This window comes from Anabrus simplex, chromosome 1, assembly GCF_040414725.1.
Source record: "Anabrus simplex isolate iqAnaSimp1 chromosome 1, ASM4041472v1, whole genome shotgun sequence".
Taxonomy (NCBI): domain Eukaryota; kingdom Metazoa; phylum Arthropoda; class Insecta; order Orthoptera; family Tettigoniidae; genus Anabrus; species Anabrus simplex.
Genome location: NC_090265.1, coordinates 665,900,006 through 665,926,164, shown reverse-complemented (window position 1 = coordinate 665,926,164; position 26,159 = coordinate 665,900,006). Strand labels below are relative to the sequence as shown.

General features: G+C 43.0%; 1 protein-coding gene and 1 pseudogene across 1 annotated transcript in view; one reads left to right on the top strand and one right to left on the bottom strand.

Moving 5' to 3' along the window:
* LOC136857291 (very low-density lipoprotein receptor) overlaps positions 1–26,159 on the bottom strand; it is a 130,393-nt gene that overhangs the window by 91,007 nt on the left and 13,227 nt on the right. The window contains exon 2 of the mRNA XM_067135828.2: positions 9,411–9,504. Coding sequence (XP_066991929.2) covers positions 9,411–9,504 — 94 coding nt within the window. The remainder of the gene's footprint in view (positions 1–9,410; positions 9,505–26,159) is intronic.
* Positions 15,434–17,471, top strand: LOC137497057 (uncharacterized; annotated as a pseudogene).

The window sequence follows — 26,159 nt, the reverse complement described above, 5'->3', positions numbered from 1 at the left end:
TACTACGTAAATTAAGTCCAGAAGAACACTTATCTGAGGTACCCTTCACACAGCTCTTGGCCCGTCTCACGGAACACTATGCCAAAGCTCCTCACATAGTGGCTGCTCGCTATAAATTTTTTCAGAGCAGAAAGCAACCCCATCAGACACATACTGAATGGATAACTGAATTGCGTGGTCTAGCTAAACCCTGCCAGTTCATCTGCTCCAAGGACGGTTGTGGTTCATCCTACACTGATTCTCTCATTAGGGACATGATAATTTTACATACTCCTGAAGACAAAATACGTTTTGACGCTGTCAAGCAGAGTAACCCTTCTTTAGAAGACGTCCAGCGTATTGCTACAGTTTATGAGCTTACTACCAAGACTGCCGCAGCCATAGCTTCTCCACACGAAGTTGCACAAGTCTCGCCTCAGGCCCGCAAGTCCTCTGCTACAGTGAACCGTACGGATAAGGCGCTCTCCACCAAGCATTCTCGCCAGGTTCCCTCTCGTAATGCTACACGGAAGCCCAATTCTAAAAGCACCTCGAAACTCCTGCCTTCCTGCCGAGGTTGTTTCAAGCATCATGAACGTCGTGACTGTCGTTTTTTCAAAGCTACTTGTCAACGATGTAATAAACTTGGACACATTCAGACTGTCTGTCAAAGTTCGCTCCGCCCTGCTAAGACTACTGCAGCGCGCCGGAAACATATACAGCCCCGCCAAGACATGGAAGTTGATCAGATCAATCTTATTCTGCCCACAAAGGATTCTCACAAAATCATCATTCCTCTCTCATTCTCTGATCGATCTGTCGATTTTCAATTAGACACTGGATCACCTGTCTCTATTATTAACCTGACTACCTACCACGACTTAGGTTCACCTTCATGCTCTCCAGCTGACATCCAGCTCGTGACATTTAACAAGAAGAAAATTGACATCAAAGGTCAAATTAAGCTTCAGGCTAGTTATAAAGGAATTCAGAAGGCCATTCCTCTTCTCGTAGTTAACAACTACACTGCATCAAACATTATGGGCATGGATCTATTTAACGTATTTGGTTTCCAGATACATGACAACATTAACGTCGTATCTACATTGCATCCTACTTCTGACGTTACCGCTCTCCTAGCGCAGTTTCCTGAAGTCTTCGACTCTCAGCTCGGAACAGCAAAAGACTATACAGCTCACATACAGCTGAAATCCGGAGCTAAGCCTCGCTTCCTCAAAGCACGTCCAGTACCCCTAGCACTTCAAGACCAAGTCACGACAGAATTAGAAAGATGGATACAAACTGGAATTGTAGTACCAGTTACTTCTAGTCAATGGGCTACTCCACTCGTGGTAATCAAGAAACCTGATGGTAATGTTCGACTTTGTGGCGATTTTCGATCTACAGTCAACGCACAACTCGAAACTGATATCTTTCCTATTCCACGTCCAGAAGACTTATTCCGTCGTCTCTCTGGTGGACAATTCTTCTCTCGAGTTGATCTTAAAGAAGCATATCTCCAGCTACTTTTAGACGAAGAATCTAAGAAATTTCTCACTCTCAACACTCCTCTCGGACTGCTCCAGCTCCAGCGGCTCCCATTCGGTGTTTCATCCTCAGCGGCTATTTTTCAGCGCTATTTGGCTCAACTCACCGCCTCAATTCCCGGTTGTGCTAACTACCTGGATGATATTATTGTTACTGGAAAAGATCATCAGGAACATCTAACCAATCTCCGCCTTCTTCTCCAGAAATTGAAAGACAATGGCCTACGAGCGAATCTCGCTAAATGTACCTTCTTTCAGCCTCAAGTTCACTACCTCGGACATATACTTGATAAGAATGGAATTCGTCCTAGTATACAGAATGTCTCCGCGATAGTAAACATGCCAGCACCTCAGAACCTCAAGCAGCTTCAGTCCTTCATAGGCAAAGCGAACTATTATAATAAGTTCATTCCACGCTTCGCTACAGTGGCAGCTCCATTAAACGCTCTACGTAAAAAAGGTGTTAAGTTTCAGTGGACTCCGCAATGCCAACAGGCATGGAAAACAATCAACAACGCCTTAATTCAAGCTATACAACTTACTCATTTTCAGCCCGACAAGATCATCACGCTAGCTACTGACGCTTCAGACTACGGTGTCGGTGCCGTTCTCTCCCAGAAGGATCGTCATGGACAAGAACGCCCCATCGCCTTCGCTTCGAAAACACTTAATGACCATCAACGTCGATACTCACAGATAGAGAAAGAAGCTTTAGCCATCATATTTGGTATTCGCCGTTTCAATGAATATCTTTATGGCAACCATTTCCTGATCATTACCGATCATAAGCCTCTCGTACACTTATTCCATCCTGGTAATAAGATCCCAGAGAATTCCCTCAGAAAGCTTCAAAGATGGTCCATGTTCCTTTCTGATTATTCCTATCAGATTGTATATCGAGCCACATCCCAGCATTGTAATGCTGATGCCCTCTCCCGCTTACCCGTTGGTCCTGATACTGCCTTCGATTCTCAAGAATCTGAATGTCTTCAGTTGGACATAGAACTTGAAGATACTGTATCCAGTTTTCCTATTGATGCTACCTGCATAGCTAAAGCTACGGATAAGGACAGTACACTTGCTACTGTACGTACTTACATCCGCAACGGTTGGCCTCTTCAGAGCAAACTTCCTGCCCACCTGGCTCCTTATCATCGTATGCAGCATCGTCTCACGACTCGTGCCGGAGTTGTACTACTAGAAGCAGGCACCATCTTCCGAGTGGTTATCCCACTTAGCCTCCAGAAACAAGTTCTCGAATTATTACACCAAAGCCATTGGGGTATATCCAGAACAAAGCAACTCGCCCGTCAACACTGCTACTGGCCCGGTATTGATGCCGCCATCGAAAAGCTAATACGTCATTGTGAGCAATGTCAAACGAATCAGAACGCCCCGTCTTCTGATCTTGCTTCATGGCCTCCTGCTACTACTCCATGGGAACGAGTTCACATCGATTTCGCAGGTCCTTTCCTCAATTCTATGTGGTTAATAGTCATCGATTCACTGTCAAACTTTCCATATGTAGTGGATATGCATTCGACTACTACAACCGAAGCTACCATTCGTGCTCTCCAGAAAATCTTTACTACAGAAGGTTTACCGCAAGTACTCATTTCGGACAACGGACCTCAATTTACAGCTACTGCTTTTCAGAACTTTTGTACACATAATGGCATTCGTCATATCCTCGCACCACCTTTTCACCCTCAATCTAATGGTGAAGCTGAACGCTTCGTACAAACATTTAAAAGAAGTATGAAGAAAGCTGTCTCTTCAGGCTTAACTAAAGACCAAGCCTTGCTCCAACTCTTAAACAACTACAGAACTCTACCCGGCGCTGATAATGTCACTCCTGCACAGAAGCTCCATGGACGACCTCACAGAACTTTACTTTCTCTGTTACAGCCTCTTCCGGCCCAGCATAAGACCTCACCAACGAAGTTCTCCCTCAACGACAAGGTCTACACCAGGACATTCAGATCCAACCCACTCTGGATACCTGGAGTCATCTGCAGATCTTTGGGTCATCGTCTCTACGAGATACAGACTACAGAGAAACGTATCTGCCGCCATCAAGATCAGATACGTCTACGCTACCGCCCCTGTCCAGCTATTGATGCTATTGCTAAACCTGATAAATCTATTGCAGAACGAGCTTTAGATCATTTAATAACAATGGGTTCCTTTCAGGACGAGACAGCGCCACTCCGCCCAGTTCCAGCTCCGGACAATACAACAGAGATATCAGCAGCTCCGCCCCAGCATCGCAGTCGCCGCCAGCGCCGCCGCCGTTTCACGCCGTACCGGCGCATTTAGGAGGGGAGGGTGTTGTATGTCCGGCGCTCCCTTTTCGCTCCACCAGCCAGCTGCACGCGCGCCTGTGTATCATTCTGCTAGCTTCGACGCGCAGCCCTCAGTGCGCGTGCCTGACCATCGAGTGTACTATAAATAGGAGCTCCCGGCCTGCTCACTTGCCCACTTGCCCCGGTGTCCAGCTCCAGAATACACCCTACGTCGAGCACGGAGGCTACTCCTCTTGAAAATGTGCTTCGACCAGGTGGACTGAATTTCTGGTAGTACGAGGTCTCACCTCTGGTCACCGCTCCCTTACCTGTTTCCGCTGCCTATGTTCCGTAATTCTTTTACAAGCCATTTTCATTCCCTAACTTATGCAAGCTCCCTTAGTTTCGCTAGGTGGAATTTCTTCAATCAATTGAACTTGCTTTTTAGGAATTCAGGCACTTCAACAAACAAGGACTCTCATAAACATTTATGTTAGTGTGCCAGATAGTTCTCGACTATCAACGTGTCAATTCACAAAGACTATCTTTTCAAGATAGAAGTGTATATAAAGACTGCAAACCTGTACATATTGTATAAAGACAGACTTTTCTCAAGATTCAATATTCCTTTTTGCTTCAAAATAAATTGCAGTTATTTGTGTAAATATTATAAAGTGAAGCAAATAAAGTTGTGTTCTGTAAACTTCAACCTTGGTTACAACATATTCCTAACAGATTTCCTGAATTCAAAGTCGGTTAAGATACAGTCTATTATGGATCTGGTACCTCTAGCCTCCCATGTGTAGCGGTGAATAGCCTTATGCTTGAAGAATGTATTCGTAACTGCTAAACCCATTCTAGCAAAAAAGTCCAGCAAACTCTTCCCATTCCCATTAGCTTCCATATCTTCCCCACATTTACCATTCACCCTTTCGTATCCTTCAGTTCTATTCCCAACTCTCGCATTGAAATCGCCTATTAGCACTATTCTATCCTTGCTGTTGACCCTGACCAGGATGTCACTGAATGCTTCATAAAACTTGTCAACTTCATCCTCTTTTTTTTTTTTTTTTTGTGTGTGTGTGTGTCGCACCGACACAGATAGGTCTTACGGCGACGATGGAACAGGGAAGGGCTAGGAGTGGGAAGGAAGCGGCCGTGGCCTTAATTAAGGTAATCCCCACATCCCCAGCATTTGCCTCGTGTGAAAGTGGGAAACCATGGAAACCCATCTTCCGGATGGCCTTCCTGACGCCAACACTGTCAGTATTGCGTGTTTCTGTGGTGGTTGGTAGTGTGGTGGTTGAATACGAACATCCAAGTGTTGGAACAAACACAAACACCCAGTCCCAGAGCCAGGTGAACTAATTACACACCATTAAGATTCCCGACCCGGCCGAAATCGAACCCAGGACCTTCTGACTGAAGGCCTCAACGCTGACCATTCGGCAGGGAAGGAAGCGGCCTGGAGTGAAAATGGGAAAGCCACGGAAAACCATCTTCAGGGCTGCCGATAGTGAGGTTCGAACCCACTGTCTCCCGAATGTAAGCTCTCAGCTGCGCGCCCCTTACTGCACGGCCAACTCACTCGGTGAAACTGTATTCCTTGGGGAAGAAAACAAAATCCAGACGCTACCAGACAAGGATACCCAACGATAGAAGTGCTACCTTGTTGTTCGCTTATAATGTGTATTATTTCTGTGTGCATGTTTCTTGTTTGAGTGTTGCGCTTACTGGTTGCTTCAATTTGTCGTGTGAAGGCAGTACACAAGAACCTCGTTTATCCAGTCCTCATCACTCCGGATCTCAGGTTTAACCGGATCGAAAGTAATAAAAATGTATTTTTACTTGTACAGTATTTCTTTTACGGGATCGACTCTTCTTGAATGTCTTTTCCGCCAATGATAGGTAAGGACAAGAACTGGAAGTAATTCGGCCACTGTCTATCAAAGGTACTGTCCCGGCATTCGCCTGGGATTGAGAATGGGAAACCGTGGAAAACCATTCCCAGGACGGCCGAGGTGGGATTCGAACCCACGCTCTTCTGAATGCAGCGCACTACTACTTCACTGATGGTGAATTCGAAAATGAAACCGGCGTTCCGTCAGAAGAAACAATGACTCATGGAGAGGCAACAATGCAACTGGACAAACTGATGGCCTATTTAGAATCCTGGACTGAAACCACACCGTCAGAACTACTGTTGGTAATACGTCTTCATGATCGTGCTGCGCGCAAACGCTACACAAATGTAAAACAGAAAAAAAAATGCACACATTACTTTAGAGCATAAAACAGAGTCGTAAATGTAAGAAAAGTGTTCTTATACGTTTTTGTACAATTGAAAATATTGTACAACTTATGTTAACATATCATGTACAGTATTTGTTTTTGTTCTTTTAGTTTTTCCGGATTATCCGGATCAGTTTCGGTCACACCTAATCCGGATAAACGGGGTTCTTGTGTAAATGGATACTGAGGAAAGCTGATCGAAATATTCGCTAACTCGCGTTGAGTAGCGTAATATTCAGAGCTCTGTGTATCACTGACCGCATCAACAAAAATTGTAAGTCTGGATTTCCACAGACACTTGTACGCTCTTTCTTGTAATTTCCGCCATTAGATTTCTTTCTAGCTGGCAAGTCGTGATATTTTAGTACACTCATAACTTCCTCCACGCCTTCTTATTCTGTGCGGTTTCTTTTCCAAGCACTCATTTTTATCCCCAGCTCTTCGTAGAAGTTGCCAGTGATATCACCGTACTACTACACATTGCACAAAAGAGGTATTCCCGGCTTGAACTGGCTAACCTTCACCTTGTCAATCGTGTGCGGGATTGCACAACCTCGGAGAAAGGTAGTGGGTGTTATCGAGTGGTATTCACCCTCGTCTTTTGTTAATCTTATTGCACTTCTCAATCTGTGGACCCATTGTACGGGAGCAGTGGCGTATGCTGGGATCAAGATGAGGGCTACCGCTAGATTTTAGGTTACTCCTTTTCGTTGTTTTTTCCTTTCTTTTTGCTATTGGCTTTACGTCGCACCGACACAGATATGTCTTATGGCGACGATGGGACAGGAAAGGGCTAGGACTGGGAAGGGAGCGGCCGTGGCCTTAATTAAGGTACAGCTCCAGCATTTGCCTGGTGTGAAAATGGGAAAACACAGAAAACCATCTTCAGTGCTGCTGACAGTGGGGTTCGAACCTACTATCTCCCGAATACTGGATACTGGCCGCACTTAAGCAACTGCAGCTATCGAGCTCGGTACTCCTTTTCGATCGTTGGATTAGTGAACGTCAAGCTTTAAGTGGCACACAATACTTCAACTCATTAATACACTGCACAGATTCTTATTTTTCTTCTACTTCTTCTTTTTATTCTTCTGAAGTCGCTTTTTGTAACACTCCATCAATAAATTGCTCCAGGAACATCATAATTGCCTTCCAACACATGATCGAAATCGCTATTAACACCAACGTCCGACAAATCCCTGCGAAGGACTTCTCAATTTCTCAGTTAACGACACGTTATCTGTGTGAGAAGGTTCTTCCTCTTCAGTTGATTATGGGATAAATCCTGCATGGTGGAAACGTTTCACAATTATTTCTTTAGACACGTTCATCCAAGCACCATTGATCCAGCGAACTGCGTCCAGGACCGTCCCACTCTGTGTAAATTTGATTGCATTGTTACACTTATCTGCTGCGTTGATGAGGTCCCGCAATTAACTGTTTCCTGTACAGTAATTTTACACCTTTGTCTAGTGGTTGCACTTCACTATATAAGTTGGGAGGCATACATTTTCTGTGACATTTGATAGATTTAGGTCCGCGTGGCTTGTAGTATTATCGACAAATAACAGTATTTTAGCTCTCTTCACTGTTAGATTGATTTCTCTTAACAGTAGATTTATTTTACTTTTATGTTTTAAGGGTGGCGCTTGCTTGTGGCCCGGTTCTCCGCCCATGTGAGCGTCCACATTGTAGACTTAGTTTATTTTTATTTTGCGTCCACATGGTAAATTTAGTTCATATTTTTTATTTTTCTCTCTTTGTAACGGGAACAAGTATTTGGGCCGAAAGCCTGTAATGTTCTTCAATAAATATCAAATTTCTCTTAACCTTCATCGAAAACATCATTCTTTTCTTTTTTTTTCTTTTTTGTTGTGACGCCAAAATTCAGGAAGTGTCTTAACACTATTGTTCTTATATGCTCCTGGACAGGCGGCATTTCCAATGAAAATGTTAAAAGTGCTTGCGCTAAATAATTACGAAACAGTAAAACAAAATAAAGTTTTGAACGTTTCCAAACTATCATTTAGCGTCTGTCCAATGTTCAGAGTTGAGGGGTGTCTAATATACAGAGGATTCTTAACATGTAAAATTATAGGGAATTAAACGGTGCGTTCAATACATGACCAATCAAAAGGGATGTCCAGGCTATAGACAGTAGCGGCGATTGGGAATTAAAAATGGGGGGGGGGGGACAAAAATGTATATACAACCAATAGTACCCGGGTTTGTGGCTATAACGGGGGAGGGGGAGAGGAGAGCATCAAAGTCGAAAAATATCTACAAAATGGTATGTTCTTTGCAACTCTCTGAGTGAATTTCGATAGAGATGTAAGGTTGAGTCTACCAACATTAGTACGGTAATAATGGTACTATACTATAAAACTTTCGCCAAAGGGACAATAATTAGACATGTATTACAATTAATAGAATGATTACACTTTTTTTGTTGCTATTTGCTTTACGTCGCACTGACAGAGATAGGTCTTATGGCGACGATGGAATAGGGGAGGCCTAGGAAGTGGAAGGAAGCGGCCGTGGCCTTAACCAAGGTAACAGCCCCGGCATTTGCCTGGTGTGAAAATGGAAAATCACGGAAAACCATCTTCAGGGCTGCCGACAGTGGGGCTCGAACCCACTATCTCCCGATTACTGGATACTGGCCGCACTTAAGCGACTGGAGCTATCGAGCTCGGTGATTACACAATTAAAATGTAATTTAGTATTTGACTACACACTAACAAAGAAACAGACACTAGATAGAACTGCACAGGCACATTTACTGAGTGAGACTGCCAGACTGACGAATGCGTGCGGTAAGCGGGTGAATCATACCTCAGTGACCGTGATCTTACCTAAAACATACCCCTGCTACTCTTCCTCACAGCACATGCTACACACAGCTGCGCGAGTCTCGACTACTCGCCGACTACTTGCTGTGACGCTGTACGAATCCGTTAGCCGTAACGAACGACATTTTGTGCGTATTTCCGCTAAGTCTTTTTCTTAATAATTATAGAAATTAAAGGAAGGAATTAGCTGAAAAAGCATCAAGGACTGTAAAAAATTGCTTTTGTTAATCATTCGTGTAGTTTCAGGCGATTTTTTAATAACTATTAGCTTCTACAGTCTGCCGAAACTAAAACAAATTAAGGTGGCTAAAATGGAATATTTTTTCCTCCACAAAGTGGGGGGGGGAGACTGACACCCTCGCCCCCTCCCAATCGCCGCTACTGGCTGTAGAGGTGTCCAAAGTGAGGGGTTTGACTGTACCTCTTACACTAGTAATGTTGAAACGAACACTCACCTGCAGCTTGTATCCTGTACAATATCTGGATTGATGGCGATAATTTGTGGACTCTCAGACCTGGTGATACTGTACTGCAGGAGACATGCTGCAACTGATACGACACAGAAACGTTAAGAGCATATTTAATGATATCTGAAAGAAAATGTTAAATATGTAAACTAATTAGGGTTTTTAATTTGATTAAGCTACTTGTTTAACGTCGCACTAACCTGTGGCGGTGCGTTCTATATGTTCAGTGGTTCAGTGAACCCCATATAAATAGACAAGACTATGTAAAACGGTTTATTACAGCCTATTCCTTTAATAAGCTCTGTATATCCACGCGCGTAGCGGTATTTTTGACATCAACACTGTTGCTCTTCGGAACCAGGGAAGAGGTTCAATTTCAGGACTGCGGAGCGGGGCGGTGAGACGTAAGGGGGGTGCATAAGGCGAGGGGCTGTGAGGAGCAGGGAAACCATAGCCCAGGAATCGCTGGTGACTGGACCGGCGATAGGCACAAGTTACATCGAGCAGTTCCGAAATTAGTCGAAGCACTGTCAGAGCGCGCGGTTAAAGTTTGCCGTATGTGGTAGGTTTTGGAGGGGTTTTAATTTGACGATTTTGCAATTCTGATGTAATTAACCGCAATGAGCCAGAATATTTTGGTAACTACGTTTTGTATAGCATCAATAGGCGTATGTAGCCTAAGTTTATGTAATTAATGAAACGTTTCATTAATAAGTGGTGATGATTATTGTTTTAAGAGGAAGTACAACAAGGCAACCATCCTCTATATAACACTAATCATAGAGAAACAATGGAAGGGATCCTATACTTCGAAAATGAAGGTGTCAGCCAAAGAAAGACAAAGGCCACGAAGGGTGTGAAAATGAAACACTCCCTGGGTCTCGAGTGCTCTAATACCGTCGGGGTCGGAAAAGAACAAGACTTGATTAAGGGAGGTCGGATAGGATGGATGAAAGTGAGAGGCCTGGTGCAAGTAAGTGGAAGCAATTCCAGGGCTCAGCTAAGGGCCCCATGGTCGCCAACTCACGCTCCCAAGTTGAGAGCCCCTGGAGCTTTTCATTAGTAATACGTGTTTTATGAAAAGTAAAAAAAATACGTCAATACATAAACAACAGTAGTCTGCCTAACACGTTCTTGAAGAAGTTACTTGTACGCAAGCAACGTCTCCAAAATCAGAGGGAACTGGATCAGCTTTAAGTAATTGCACCTCATATTCTCTGTCTTTCATCTTGATTGTTTTGGTAACTTCTTTGAGCTGTAGCCGTGCCCCTTCAAAGGAAAGTCGCGTTTCTAATCAAGCAATGTCACTATTTTACATCTAAACATCAAGTAACAATAAATCTCAACACATTATTTTCGACAGCAGTGAACCCCCAGACGCTTTATCCACGCGCCGCCACTGGCACTAACACATCGAAGGTTTTCAGTCGGCGACGGAAGGATGAGAAAGGACTAGGATTGGGAAGGTAGCGACCGTTGATTTAATTAAAGTACATCTCCAGCATTTGCCTGGTATGAAAATCGTAAACCACGGAGAAACATGTTCAGGGCTGCCGACAGTGGGGTTCGAACCTTGTCTCCCGAATACAAGCTCACAGATGCGTGACCCAAAACTAATTAGTCAATGTTATTACGAATTTTGTGTATCACGATATATTTCTGTCTGTTAAGATGATTGTTATTCTGGTAATCTAGAGAGTACTTTGAGACATGTGACATATACTGTATATAATTAATTGGAAAGTATCCCTGCAGTAAGGGAAAAAAAATACTTTCTATGCTTACATCTGAATATATTGAAAGGCTGTCTTTTAGATTACATGGCAATTTATTTCACATCTTAAACTGAATATTGAAGTGGCTGAAACCTGTCTTTTGTAGCTAATAGCAAAATGATATTAACTTTTCCGGATCCTTGGTTGACCGTTCAGCGAAATGGCCTTCGGGTCTGAGGGTCCTCGCTTCGATTTCCAGTCGATCCGGGAATTTTATTTGTTTCAAACAATCATCAATGATCTGCATGTAGGGCGGTCGCCCAGGTGGCAGATTCCATATCAATTGTTTACCTCATATTCACATTTATTTATAATTGTTTACCGAGCTTGTTCTCAAATATTTTCAACGAACTTGGAAATTTATCAAACATTTCCCTTGATAATTTACTCCAGTCCCTTACTCCTAGTCCTATAGATGAATATTTGCCCCTTGAATTCTTGAATTCCAACTTCATCTTCATATGTATGATCTTTCCTGCTTTTAAAAGCTCCACTCAAGCTTATTCTTGTACTCATCATTCCACGCCAACTCACCAATGACAGCTCGAAACATACAACATAGTCGAACATCTCGTCTCCTTACTCCAAAGTCTTCCCAGCCCAACGTTTGCAACATTTTAGTAACACTACTCCTTTGTCGGGAATCACCCAGAACAAATGGTGTTGCTTTCCTTTGAATTTTTTCCAGTTCTCGTATCTACTAGTCCTGTTGAGAGTCCATACACTGGAGCCATACACTAGCTGCGATCTTACCAGGGACTTATACGCCCTCTCATTTACATCCTTACTACAACCCCTAAATATTATCATAACTACGTGAAGAAATCTGTACCCTTTGTTTACTATTTCGTTAATATGATTACCCCAATGAAGATCATTCCTTATATTAACACCTAGGTACTTACATTATTCCCCATGAGCTACTATCACACCATCAACACAATAATTAAAACTGAGAGAACTTTTCCGCTTGGGGAAACTTACAAGTCGACTTTTCATCCCATTTTCATTCATACCATTGTCTGCTGTCCATCCTACAACATTGTCTAGGTCCCCCAGCAGTCGTTCACAATCCTGCAGCTCGTTTACTACTCTATACAGTTGAACATCATCGGCAAATATCCTTATCTGTGATTCCAGATCTTTATATATATATAAGAAAATATAAAGGTCCAATAATACTGCCCTGCGGGACCCCTTATTATTCATTACAGGATCAGATAACACTTCACCTACTCTAATTCTCAGAGTTATATTTTCTAGAAATGTAGCCACCCATTCAACCACTCTTTAGTCTAGTCCAATTGCCCTCATTTTCAGTCCTATCGCCACTCCTGTTCAGCTTATATATATCTGATCTTCCTGAAGTTACATCACGGAAATTCTGCTATGCTGATGATATAGCATTAGCTGTGCAACACAAAGAACTGGAGAGAACTGAAGAGATTTTAACAAGGGATTTGTCCATTTTGGAAACTTACTTCAGGAACTGGAGACTTAAGCCCAACACCAATAAAACGGAGGTGTCTTGTTTCCATTTAAACAATCACTTAGCAAATAATAAATTGAATGTAAGTTTCTGTGGCAGGATACTTCACCACAACTAGACCCCAAAATATCTTGGAGTAATCTTGGATCGAACACTATCCTACAAGCAACATCTGCTGGGCTCTGCACAGAAACTGAAAACACGTAACGACATCATTCATAAGCTTTGTGGAACTACCTGGGGTTCTTCGGAAAGCGTTTTACGGTCTTCAGCTTTAGGCTTGGTATATTCAAGTGCTGAGTACTGTGCTCCAGTATGGATGAACAGTCATCACACAAAACTCATTGATACTGAATTGAATTCCACTATGCGCATAATAATTGGCACAATTCGATCTACACCAACTCATTGGCTCCCGCTTCTATCTGGAATAATGCCATCTGATTTACGCAGATCCACCGCTCTTATCAAGGAATTCAATAAAATCTTAAGGAACCCCGATCTACCTGTACACGAAGATCTACGAACTATCAACCAAAACAGATTACGTTCACGCCATCCAACTTTACGTAACGCCTCAGACATGGTTGCTAGAAGCTACAACCCAAGTACAGAGTGGAAAAGACGGTGGGAAGCAGCAACGGAGACGCACCTGCACAGTATGTTCTCGAATGCTAAACCTCCAAGTGGATTCCAACTACCACGTAAAACATGGTCTGCTCTGAACAGAATAAGAACAGGCCATGGCAGATGCAGAGACATGCTGTTTAAATGGAACAAGTTGCCGACACCCGCGTGTGATTGTGGAGCTGCACGACAAACCATACATCATATTTTCAGAGAGTGTGAAACGCGGGCATACACAGGCAGCAAAGTGGATTTCCTGATGGCAACTCCAGAAGCAATACAGTGGATGAGTGATCTTGACATTCAGTTGTAGGGAGCCTTTTCTTGTTCATTGTTTTCTTGTTATGTAAATATGTATATAATTTATATCTAAACTCAATTTGATTGTATGGGCCATACGCTAAATAAATGATGTGAAAATTACGTATATACGGAATTAGTCAAGTTTTATTTGCCGAAGTAGATAAACTGGAGGTAAATATGTCCCTTAGAGACGTAATAGCTCAGAGCTATGTTGGTTTGAATATGATAAGCGTGCAACACACAGGTGTACAGGCAAGAATGAAGGCTGTGTACAAAAATGCGCACTTTGTTCATTGTTACGCCCATCAATTGAACTTGATTATCGAGCGCTGTGCAACTCCAAAACAAGCAAGTGAAAGGTTTTTAAAAATAGATATTTAGATGGATTTTGCACGTTTTTCTTCAAATCTTCCAAATGGACAGACGTACTAAATGGAATTTTACGCAGTACGACTTGAGCAACCGACCAGAGTGGATGTGTAGTAAGGTGAGTGCAGTATAACGTAAACTGAAGAAAATGGAAATTGCAACACCCAGAAGGAGTGGTGCTACATTACTGCAATTGAACATGTAGGACGAGTGTTCGGTTGTGATTCGATTATTACAATTTCAGGTCCCTCTAACCGCAAGTTTGGACAACAATCAATACAGAATGTGCCCACCATGAGCTGCAATACATTGATGAATTCGTCGAGGCATGGAGTCAATAAGGCCCTGGATCGCTTCCTGAGGAATTGTGGCCCATGCTTGCTGCACTGCACGGGTCAGTCGTTCCAGAGTTGTGGGTGGCTGAGGACGGTTGGCCAGTTGTCGACCCATCAAGTCCCACACATGCTCAATAGGACTGAGGTCCAGGGATCTGGCGGGCCATTCTAAGGTTGTGATGTCGTGGAGAGCTTCTCTGGAGATGCGTGCAGTGTGAACCCCGGCATTGTCCTGCTGAAACATCCCATTAGCAATGTTCGCCATCATAGGGACAACCACTGGATTGAGTACCATATCAACGTACTGTCGAGCAGTCATAGTGCCCTCAACAAGCACTAATTGTGATTTCACATTAAAGCCAATAGCTCCCCAGACCATAATGCTTGGTGTTGGCCCTGTGTGCCTCTGGACAATAAGATCTGAGCGGTCCCTCTCCCCGGTACGTCGGCGCACACGATTCCGGTGATCACTGCGGGCAAGACAGAAGCGAGATTCATCACTAAAGACGACCCTATGCCATTCGTCGACCCGCGTCGATCTTTCTCGACACCAGGCCAGCCTTACACGTCGCTGTTGTGGGGTCAATGGAACACCTTCTGCAGGGACACGGGCTCGTAAGCCAGCTGCACGCAGGCGATTACCAACTGTTTGTTGTGTAACGTGGGGTGCCACAGCTGCTCGAATTTGCGCTGCTGTTGCAGGGAGTTCCATCCGGGCCATCCGAATGATGCGGCGATCCTCTCTCACAGTTGTCTGTCGCGCTGGGCCTGTGCCAGGTCTACGAGTGTGGGTACCTTCATTTGACCACTGCTGCCATACACGTTGTACTGTAGATGCCTGTCGGCCAACACGTGCAGCGACAGTCCTTAGCGATAATCCAGCCTCACACAGCCCAATTATCCGAGCCCTCTCAAACGGCGACAGTTGTTGATAGCGTGCTCTTCTCTGTCGTCGAGACATCTTTGACGGGGAACACTTCACTGCACAGACTGTAGGGCTTTTTCACACACACCGGTGTTGACCGGCCGGTAACTTGCCGGCCGGTCTAAGTTTCATTTTCACACTTGCCGGTTGAAACCGGACGTTCAGTCATACGCCAGCTCTCGTACAGTATGGATCATAGTCGCATTATTGCCATGTGGCTTTTGTATAGACGTTACCGAAAAAACAAAAGGAATAGAATTCATTGGGTTCATCCAATAAATGAAAAGAGGGAGGAATCAGGTCTGTTTTATACGCTATTTGAAGATTTAAGAAAAGATGGAAAAAAGTTCTTTAACTATTTTCGTATGTCCATTTCTACCTTTGTTGATTTACATCAGCGGTTAAAATATAATCTTCGGCGTCAGAACATAAAGATGAGGAATTGCATTCAACCTGAGCAGATGTTGGCTATTGCAATAAGGTATGTAACACACTACTTCTTTGCTGAAATTTTTTTATTGACGTAACGTACAGAAAGTAATAAATAAACTGTAGACATTTATCAGCTTATCTCACAGAGAGGTAAAGTCTATATCTGTATTATATGAAGACGTTGATAACGCCGGAGATACACTCTCTGAGTGACTCATTTCTAATGCTGACGTTGTAGACTGGTGTGGGCCACAAGTTGTGTGAAGTTAGCCTAATGACGGAAATTGTATTCCCGACGATCCAGTACTAATGCACGGGGAATTTCCTTGAACTCCCAGCGGCTGACCTGGATTGAACATATTGTATTGACAGGGTGTTTGCACACCGGAAACGGCTGGAGACTGATTAAAAACCTTGTCTTTTTGCACGCTTAATATTCTCTATGAGTTGAAGGACACCTATTTGGAAGTTGATGATTTCATCATCATCAAATGTTTGTAAAGAAGGTATAATACCGTTGAAGAATGACAGGTGGCGATTTGGCTGGCCACTACTTTCAAGTCCCTGCAACATTTTTATCTGTAGCTCATCAAGTTTACGACGCTTTCGGGAACCCTTTTCTTTATTCGGCACTTTCAATTCCTGAGACTGTTCAGTAAAATGGTTCACCCCCATCTGTGTATTGTCTGCCAAGCTATCTTCTGTATGACGTCCTTCAGCCAGCTTCTTTAAAAATTGTAATTGATCGTTGTACACATACTTTTTTTATTTTGGAAGCCCCAGAACCGCTCCTTTGATGTTCTTTTGCCTTTTTACATGATTTAATGAAAGAATATCTGATGTTTCCCCATTTTTTCATTATTTCTTTACCTGCATTAATACACACGTATTATTGTCCTTGTTTCAGATACTTAGCAAGCGGATGCACTTTCACAGACCTTCACTACAATTACAGAATTGGCATCTCAACAGCCAACTCTATAGTTAGAGATGTGTGTTCCAGTATTTGGTCCACCTTACAACAGGAATGTATTCCTACACCTACAAAAGGCCGCTGGGAAACAATTGCTGCAGAATTCGAAAAGAGAGCGAACTTTCCTCACTGTTTAGGGTCAGTAGATGGAAAACATATCAGAATAATTTGTCCACATAACAGTGGTTCGATGTTTTACAATTACAAGGATTATTTTTCTATAGTTTTGATGGCTGTTGCAGACTCAAATTATAGATTTGTTTATGTAAATATTGGAAGTTTTGGAAAAGACTGTGATTCATCAATTTTCAAAACGTGTTCATTGTGGGAATCAATCGAGACAAATAATCAGGAGCTACCAGAGGAGAGCTGTCTTCCTGGAATAGAAAGTCCTAATGTGCCTTATTTTTTTTGTTGGAGACGAAGCGTTTGCACTGCACAGACATCTACTACGCCCTTATGGAGGATGTAACCTCACACTGAAAAAAAGGATTTTCAATTATCGTCTGTGTAGAGCAAGGAGGTATGTTGAATGTACATTTGGAATTTTGAGCAACAAATGGAGAATTCTACATAGACCCATAAATGTAAATCCTGATTTTGCCGTAGATATTGTGAAAGCGTGTGTTGTACTACATAACTTTGTCCGTGACAAAGATGGTTATGAGACTGAGGATACCATGACAATAACTGGATTAGAAGATCTGCCATCTGAAGAAACAGCACGAGGTGGACTGGGAGCAAACAACTTGAGGAATGTATTAGCTGATTATTTCTTAACTGATATTGGTGCCGTCAAGTGGCAAATGTCAAAGGCTTAAGACCTAACAGTGTCTGTGTCTGTTTAAAATGCAATAATGAAAAGGTGTTTCTGTAGTAGATCATCACTTGTAATAAAAGTGACTTACCAAAAATGTTTTTTTCGTTATCACTCAATTCTCCAAAATCTTCCTTCAGACCTTCACATACTTCCTTCCACCCCTTCCGTGTGCCATCCCGATCTTCATAGATATCACTTGACTTGTCCCACAATACAGGTCTGGCCTCAACCAACGATATCAATAGTTCTATGTTAATTTCCACGTCCTCCATATTTACACTCAACTGTACTTTCTGTCCGACTCGTTGGCTGAACGGTCAGCGTACTGGTCTTCGGTTAGAGGGTCCCGGCTTCGATTCCCGGCCGGGTCGGGGATTTTAACCTTAATTGGTTAATTCCAATAGCACGGGGGCTGAGTGTATGTGTTGTCTTCATCATCATTTCATCCTCATTACGACGAGCAGGTCACCTACGGGTGTCAATTAGAAAGGCCTGCACCTGGCGAGCCGAACCTGTCCTGGGATATCCCGGCACTAAAAGCCATACGACACTTCATTTTGCTGTACTTTCTGAGAGCAGCCGGACGACTGATGGCCGGTGTGTGCGAATACACGCATACAGTCACGTGCACCACTATAGGCTTGCTGCCAGCCGGCGACCGGATTCTCTAGTGAGTGTGTCCGGCTACTACCAGGCGCGTTACCGGGCACCGGCATGTGTGAAAGCCATAATGCTTTTACATAGTCCACTACTTCGTCCGGCATGAACCGGCCGGTCAAAACCGGTGTGTGTGAAATGTGTGAAACTGCCCTAAGTAAACTACGCTACACCAGAGTCCGTATACTGGAGTTGATTCCTCCGCGACCAATCACGTGGGGAGACCTGTAGCAACAATCCAATGGGTCTGAAACTTTGATCGTTTACATACATACATGGCATCGTTCCATATCATGAAAATCAACACAAACGACCAATGCCTTCATGGTGTTGCAATTTCCATTTCCTTAAGTGTATTTGGCATTGAGCAATATCGTGCGGCGATCGGTGACTGGCAGCGGAGGCAGAAGAAGACGACGGGGCATGCGGCGAACAAGGGAGAGCTGGGGAAGATCGGCAAAGCTATCTTGGGAGCGACGATGATAACTATGCTATTAATTATAGCGGGCGTGGAGATGAAGCCAGGCCCCGACGTGAGCTGGGAGGACTGGGAGAGAATCAGGGGGCTGATAGGAGACGCCGTAAAAACATATACTGGAGATGCACTGGTAAAGGAAATCAGAAAGGAACAAGCCAAGGGATTTGAAGATATGAAGACATGGCTCAAGGAACAGTGGGGAGTTACGGAAAAAAGAATAGAGGAGAATGAGAGAGCAACGGGAGTGGTAAAAGAGCAGGTAAAAAATCTGGGAAAGGAAGTGGCGTCTCTGAAGAATGAGCTCGGTCTCGTCAACCAAGAAAGGATGAAGAAATGTATATATATCTATGGATTACAGGAAGAGCGGAGTGAACATAAAGATAAGCTTATACTTACTAAATGGAATTTTAGGGCAGGATGCGTAAGAACTGTTTTCGTCTCCAAAAACGAAATAAGTAGTCTATAAATTTTGGATAACTGTCATGGTTGTCTCAGAGATATCTCGTCACATATCAACTGAAGGCGTGAGGAATAGATAGGTCTTAAGCTCGTTCTATATAGATTTAGATAGACCCAGAAAAACACGACTGTTAGCTTTTTCTTCAATGTACCCCTTTAAAGTAGAGTCTAGCTCGATTATTAAATTACTCAACCCACGAAAAATTCCAATATTGTCGAATGAATCGGTTTCATTGTGTCCTCGCAGTGCGAACTCAGATTTTCCACAAGACTTAATGCATTCAGTTTACGGTTTTTCGATACGTCCTCATTGAATTGTTTAATTTTCAACATATACGCACTAACTGGCACCTGAGATCTACCTTACCAGGCATCGCGGACTGAATACTACTGTTTATATGCGTTTCACTAGATTAATATTATCTTCTTGTTACTCATTCAAGTGTTTTAGGTCCGTAACACCAGTTAATGTCCAGAGATCACGTGTAGCAAAAGAACGCATTTCTTACCTCACGTCCATACAACCAGTCTGCATGCTTGTACAATGTGCGATTGAATTTTCTGGTATAGCCAGCTATACTTTTGCAAGGATTCTGAACTTGTGTAATATTTAAGTCGGGTTTCGGAGGTCCTAGCCTTTTCAGTTCTAATCTACTGTCAAAAGAAAGACATAGCGTCTTGAAAATAGCGTCCACAGAATTCATTTTCAAAAGCAGGATGTAAACATGTTTAGAATAATAATTAAAATTTTTTAAAAAAGGAAAGACATTTAAGATTTAAGCACTGTGAGCACAACTCACCAGTTTCAACTCTAAAGCACACCAGCAATATTATTAGTATTATTAATAAACACAGATAAAGAAATCACGAGGATATCACTATCAAATCACAATCGCACCGGTAAATTAACAAACACTACTTTCAAAGCTTAATAGCGTACAGAATAATCACTACGAAGCACGAACATAAAGAAAGATTACAACCGAGGCGTACAACTACGGACCAGTACCACAGCACTCATTCAAGTCTTCGCGCGAAAACGAACTCTCTCACTGTTGCCAACCCTCACGAAATGCGGGATGCAAGCCAGAGGTCTGTGTTACTTCACCTTTGTAATTTGAATCAACATTCCCGGTCTCAAATGTTACCTATCATTATCATTCATTATTATTTTTTGTCTTCAAACGTAATTAAAATTAGGGCAAACAAGGTCGTGGTGTTTCTCACATAGTGATACTAATCACAGGCAGCGTAGACTCATGGTGTTTCTAATAAAGTGATCCAGTATTCGGGAGATAGTGGGTTCGAACCCCACTGTCGGCAGCCCTGAAGATGGTTTTCCGTGGTTTCCCATTTCACACTAGGCAAATGCTGGGGCTGTACCTTAGTTAAGGCCTCGGCCGCTTCCTTCCAACTCCTAGCACTTTCCTGTCCCATCGTCGCAATAAGACCTATCTGTGTCGCTGCGACATAAAGCAAGTTGAAAAAAAAAAGAAACAGTGGTACTACTCATAGGTAATGCAGACCCATTCTGAACACAGTGATGGTTTTCCTCGCAAGGTGGTACTAGTCACAAGTAACGTCAGCCCATGGTGTTCCGCACGTAATGGCACTAATCACAAGTACAGTAGTCTCATGGCTCTAATGTCATCATCCCTTAGTCGCCCCTTTTTTTCGCCTCTTACGACAAGCAAGGGATACCGTGAGTGTATTCTTCGTCTGCGTCCCGCATCCACAGGGACTGGTATAAGGTTTGCGATGCGTAAGCTACGCAGTTTTGTAGTTTTCAAATTCCTGGCTTCGATGGATCTTCTCCTTATCCAATACTACCCTCAACCATCGAGGTGACGCAACTCTTCTCTGAGATTTTTCTCTTTGTTAGTGGTTTAACGTCACACTAACACACAGGTTTTGGCGGATAGGAAAGGGCTAGGATTGACAATGTAGCGGCTGTGGCCTCAATTTAAGGAACAACCGCAGCATTTGCCTGTGTGAAAGTGGGAAACCACGGAAAACACTATTCAGGACTGGCGATGGTGGGATTCGAGTCCACCATTTCCCGAATGCAACCTCACAGCTGCGTGACCCGACCCCACGGCCAATTCTCTCGGGGATTAATGTAAGGAGATGTTGTTAATCCTACTGTTTTTCTTTCATAAAATCACATTCGCACTATTCCTTCCTCTCTACAGGTTGTGTTTGTCCCTTGGAGGCTTCACGCTTTATCATCACCATTTCGTAACCAGCTATAAAAATATCATTAACGGTGCACAGCAAAGTTTCAGTCTAAACACTAAGGCAATGGGTCCCAAAGTGTACACTGCCGAACTTTGTTAAGGTTGTCGCATCGATGATAATGAACATGTACATACTCAGTGGTTAGAAATTGTAAAATAACTTCTGGCGAGTTTCTACGGGATACCGTTAATTTTGCTATAATTAATGTATCATCTTATATCTCGAATATACCGGGCGAGTTGGCCATGCGGATAGGGGCATACAGCTGTGAGCTTGCATCCGGGAGACAGTGGGTTCGAACCCCACTGTCAGTGGCCCTGAAGATGATTTCCGTGGTTTCCCATTTTCACGCCAGATAAATGCCGGGGCGGTACCTTAATTAAGGCCACGGCAACTTCCTTCCCATTCTTAGCCCTCTCCTATCCCAGTGTCGCCATAAGACCTATCTGTGTCGGTTCGACGTAAAGCAAATTGTAAATATTTCGAATGGCGAACGATAAGAGGCAACGTAGAGAAGAAAAAGAGAGAAATAGGAAAAGAGTGGCTGCTCCCCCTGCGACTATCTGCCATCTCTACGGCAAATTGTGTGCCTCCCGTATTGGGCCCCTTGTCACCAACCCGCACTGACAAGTTGAAAATCCATTTCAGTCGCGTCTTACAGCATTCGAAGGATACCTTGAATGTATTCTACAGCCCACACCCACAGGGGATGTCCTTAGTGTAAAAATTATAAACCATTACGCCTAGTGTAGAAAAGTAGCGTGAGAATTCACTTTATATTCGTTAATATTGCTTTACTGGACTCTCTAATTTATTAGAAATATAAAATAGAGTAGCAAACACTCGAAAACGAGTAGGTTGGTCTTCCAAAGAGAACTCCTCTTCATCTGCGAGTCCGTAAGCGTGCGGGTTCGTGACAAACGGGCCCTTAGCTGATTCTGCCATTTCTCTTGTCTGCGTCATCACTTTTATCTTTTCTATCCGAGCTCTACTGAACAACTCGGGGGTCTCTTCCGACCCCTACAGTATTAGACTTGCGAAGTTTAGGATATTTTCAATTTCACACTTTTCATTATTCCTCCCTTTATTTAAATCACACCTTCAATCTTGAAAGAGTCAGCTCTGTTATTTTCTCTTCTGTTCAGAATGAACAAGGGTTGTTTATGTAGTCATACTTCCTGTAAAAACAATAATTACCAGCAAAACTATCAACTCTGGAGGCGACACATTGCACTGTAAACCAGTAGCGCAGCCAGGATTTCAGTTTGGGGGGGGGGGGGGGGGGTGGCAAGGGGGCATTCATCCAGAATTTTATTTTGATAGATGTCCAAACTTCTAGAATTTAGGTAGTGTAGAATACCTAAAAACGAAATGAGTGTCCTTGGATCCAGTAAGATTAGTGGATTCGTGTGGATTCCGGAAGCTAATAATAATCTTCTTCTTCCTCGCTTTTCCCACACCTGTGGGGTCGCGGGTGCGAACTGTGTCGCACATATGGATTTGGCCCTGTTTTACGGTCGGATGTCCTTCCCGACGCCAATCCTATATGAAGGGATGTAATCACTGTTGTGTTTTTCTTTGGTGGTTGGTAGTGTAGTATGTTGTCTGAATATGAAGGGTAAAGTGTTGGGACAAACACCCAGTCCTCGAGCCAGAATAATTAATCAGACGCGATTCAAATCCCCAACCCGGCCGGGAATCAAACCCGGGACCCTCTGAACCGAAGGCCTCAACACTGATCATTCAGCCAATGAGTCGGACTTCGGAAGCTAATATTAATATACATTATAATTATATAAAATGCTTAATAAAAGTACATTCGTTAAAACTCCTGGGGTGTCTGGACTCCTTGGATGAACACCCCCCCCCCGGGTACCTCTGTTACTCCCATTCCAACATAACAGCAGCATTTCATATATTCCGAGTACAAGTGAAATGAATGCAAGAATAAACAGTTTGAGTATAGATGCAACATTCTGGTTTAGAATAAATACGGTAATGTTGTTATAATGGTCATGTGATAAGCAATAAAGAGGTGACATTTTATACAAATAATGCGGCAAAGAAACACACACATACGTAGAATACAGGTTTCTCGCCCTTCTCGTCCATGGCTAGATGATGAAGCTAAGAGAATGATGGCCCACCGTGACTCGTTATTTCGACATTATAAACAAACCCTAGATGACACAGACTTCGAATCTTACCACCTTAAGAAATCGCACAAAGCAATTAAGCAGAAATAAAAAAAGTATATATTTCCGGAATTTAGCTAATAACTTAAATTTTAATCGCGCATGGGACCAACTTAGAGCTCTGGGAATAGGAAAACATCAACAGAGTCCTGACATTCCACTTGACGAACTGAACGCTTACTTTAGTAGAATAAATATTCAACTTACCCCAATTAACTGCACCGACTCACCGCCCTCCCCTCCAGCTAATCCACCATTCACATTTCACAGTATCACAGAAAATCAGGCTAAAAAGGCTTTGTACTCGATTAAATCAAAGACAACAGGTGTAGATGTAATTCCTGTTACTTTTACACATAAAATTATGGGTGCTGTCCTGCCTATACTGACGCACATACTGAAATACTGTTTACTAAACGGAACTTTCCCTCCTGTCTGGAAAACAGCCAATATTATACCGTACTTACCGAGCTCGATAGCTGCAGTCGCTTAATTGCGGCCAGTATCCAGTATTCGGGAGATAGTAGGTTCGAACCCCACTGTCGGCAGCCCTGAAAATGGTTTTCCGTGGTTTCCCATTTTCACACCAGGCAAATGCTGGGGCTGTACCTTAATTAAGGCCACGGCCGTTTCCTTCCCACTCCTAGCCCTTTCCTGTCCCATTGTCGCCATAAGACCTATCTGTGTCGGCGCGATATAAAGCAAATATCAAAAATATATATATATATATATTATACCGGTACCTAAGTGTTTAGACCCACAATCATCCTCTGACTATCGTCCTATGTCCATACTCCCTGCGCTTTCTAAAGCTATTGAACGTTTAGTATACGAGCAAGCTCTGGAATACCTAAATAAAAATGCTCTTTTGGACCCTTTGCAATCTGGATTTAAGAAGGGTCACAGTACCGCGACAGCACTTTTGAAGGTTACTGAAGACATTAGAAACGCTATGTACAAACGACTGTTCACTATACTTATCCTTCTTGATTTCAGTAGCGCCTTTGATACTATAGTAATTCCGACTATGATAAATAAAATGGAACTGCTAAATTTCGACCTGGCAGCGCTTAAGGTTTTTAGTTCTTATTTGAGTAACCGTCAACAGTGGGTAGCAGTAAACGACAAAACCTCTAAATGGAAAATTAAACTTAGTGTTGCCCCACAAGGCAGTATTCCAGGGCCCCTAATTTTCTGTATTTATATCAATGACATACCATCTGTGACAGGAATGTTTTTTGCTATTTGCTTAACGTCGCACCGACACAGATAGGTCTTATGGCGACGATGGGACAGGAAAGGCCTAGGAATGGGAAGGAAGCGGCCGTGGCCTTAATTAAGGTACAGCCCCAGCTTTTGCCGGGTGTGAAAATTGGAAACCACGGAAAACCATCTTCAGGGTTGCCGACAGTGGGGTTCGAACCCACTATCTCCCAGATGCGAGCTCACATCTGCGCGCTCCTAACCGCACGGCCAACTCGCCCGGTGACAGGAAATAACACACACCACCTCTATGCTGACGATCTTCAAATATATCGACACTGCAAGACAAGATATTAACAATGACCTCCGACGACTCAGTGTATATGCACAACGAAACTCTCTTATACTGAACTGCACAAAATCTGGAACTGCTAAATTTCGACCTGGCAGCGCTTAAGGTTTTTACTTCTTATTTGAGTAACCATCAACAGCGTGTAGCAGTAAACAACAAAACCTCTAAATGGAAAATGAAACTTAGTGTTGCCCCACAGGGCAGTATTCCAGGGGCCCTAATTTTCTGTATTTATATCAATGACATGCCATCTGTGACAGGAAATAACACACACCACCTCTATGCTGACGATCTTCAAATATATCGACACTGCAAGACAAGATATTAACAATGACCTCCGACGACTCAGTGTATGTGCACAACGAAACTCTCTTATACTAAACTGCACAAAATCTCAGGCAATCATAATTGGATCATGAAAATTACTGAGCTGCTCAAACAATGTCGCAATCCCGCCTATCCTACAGAATGGTAACATTACTCCCTACAGTAAAACGATTACAAATCTCGGCGTAATGATGAATCAATCAGTTGATTGATTTGATCACACGAAATAAATACGTAAAAAGATTTTTGGAGTTTTTCTCTCTCTTAAACAGCAGAGGGATGTATTTCCATTTGAGCTACAGGCCAAACTAATGCAGACACTCATTCTCCCTCTTCTTGATTATTGTGACGTTTTAGTTGACATGACGAGAGAATAAACACTTAAACTTCAACGAGCACTGAATTCCTGCCTGCGATTTATTTACAATATAGGGTAGGATGTTCATATCACCCCATACTATCAGGCTGTCTCATGGCTAATGTCTGATAAACGTTGGCAGCTACACACATTAACGATGGTGTTTAGAGTGGTAGCTGAAAGTCAGCCACTGTATATTTCTTCTAAATTCATCTTTTTATCATCATTTCACAACTTAAATACGCGTCCTAGATTCATTCTTTCAACTGCACCGCACAAATAAAATTAATAGATCACTTGTGGTGACTGTCGCCAGATTATGGAATACCCTGCAAGCTCAGGTCAGAGAAAGCAGTTTTTTATTACGATTTAAGGTCACCTGCCGAGACTACCTGCTGAGGACAGCTGACTGAATAGTTGAA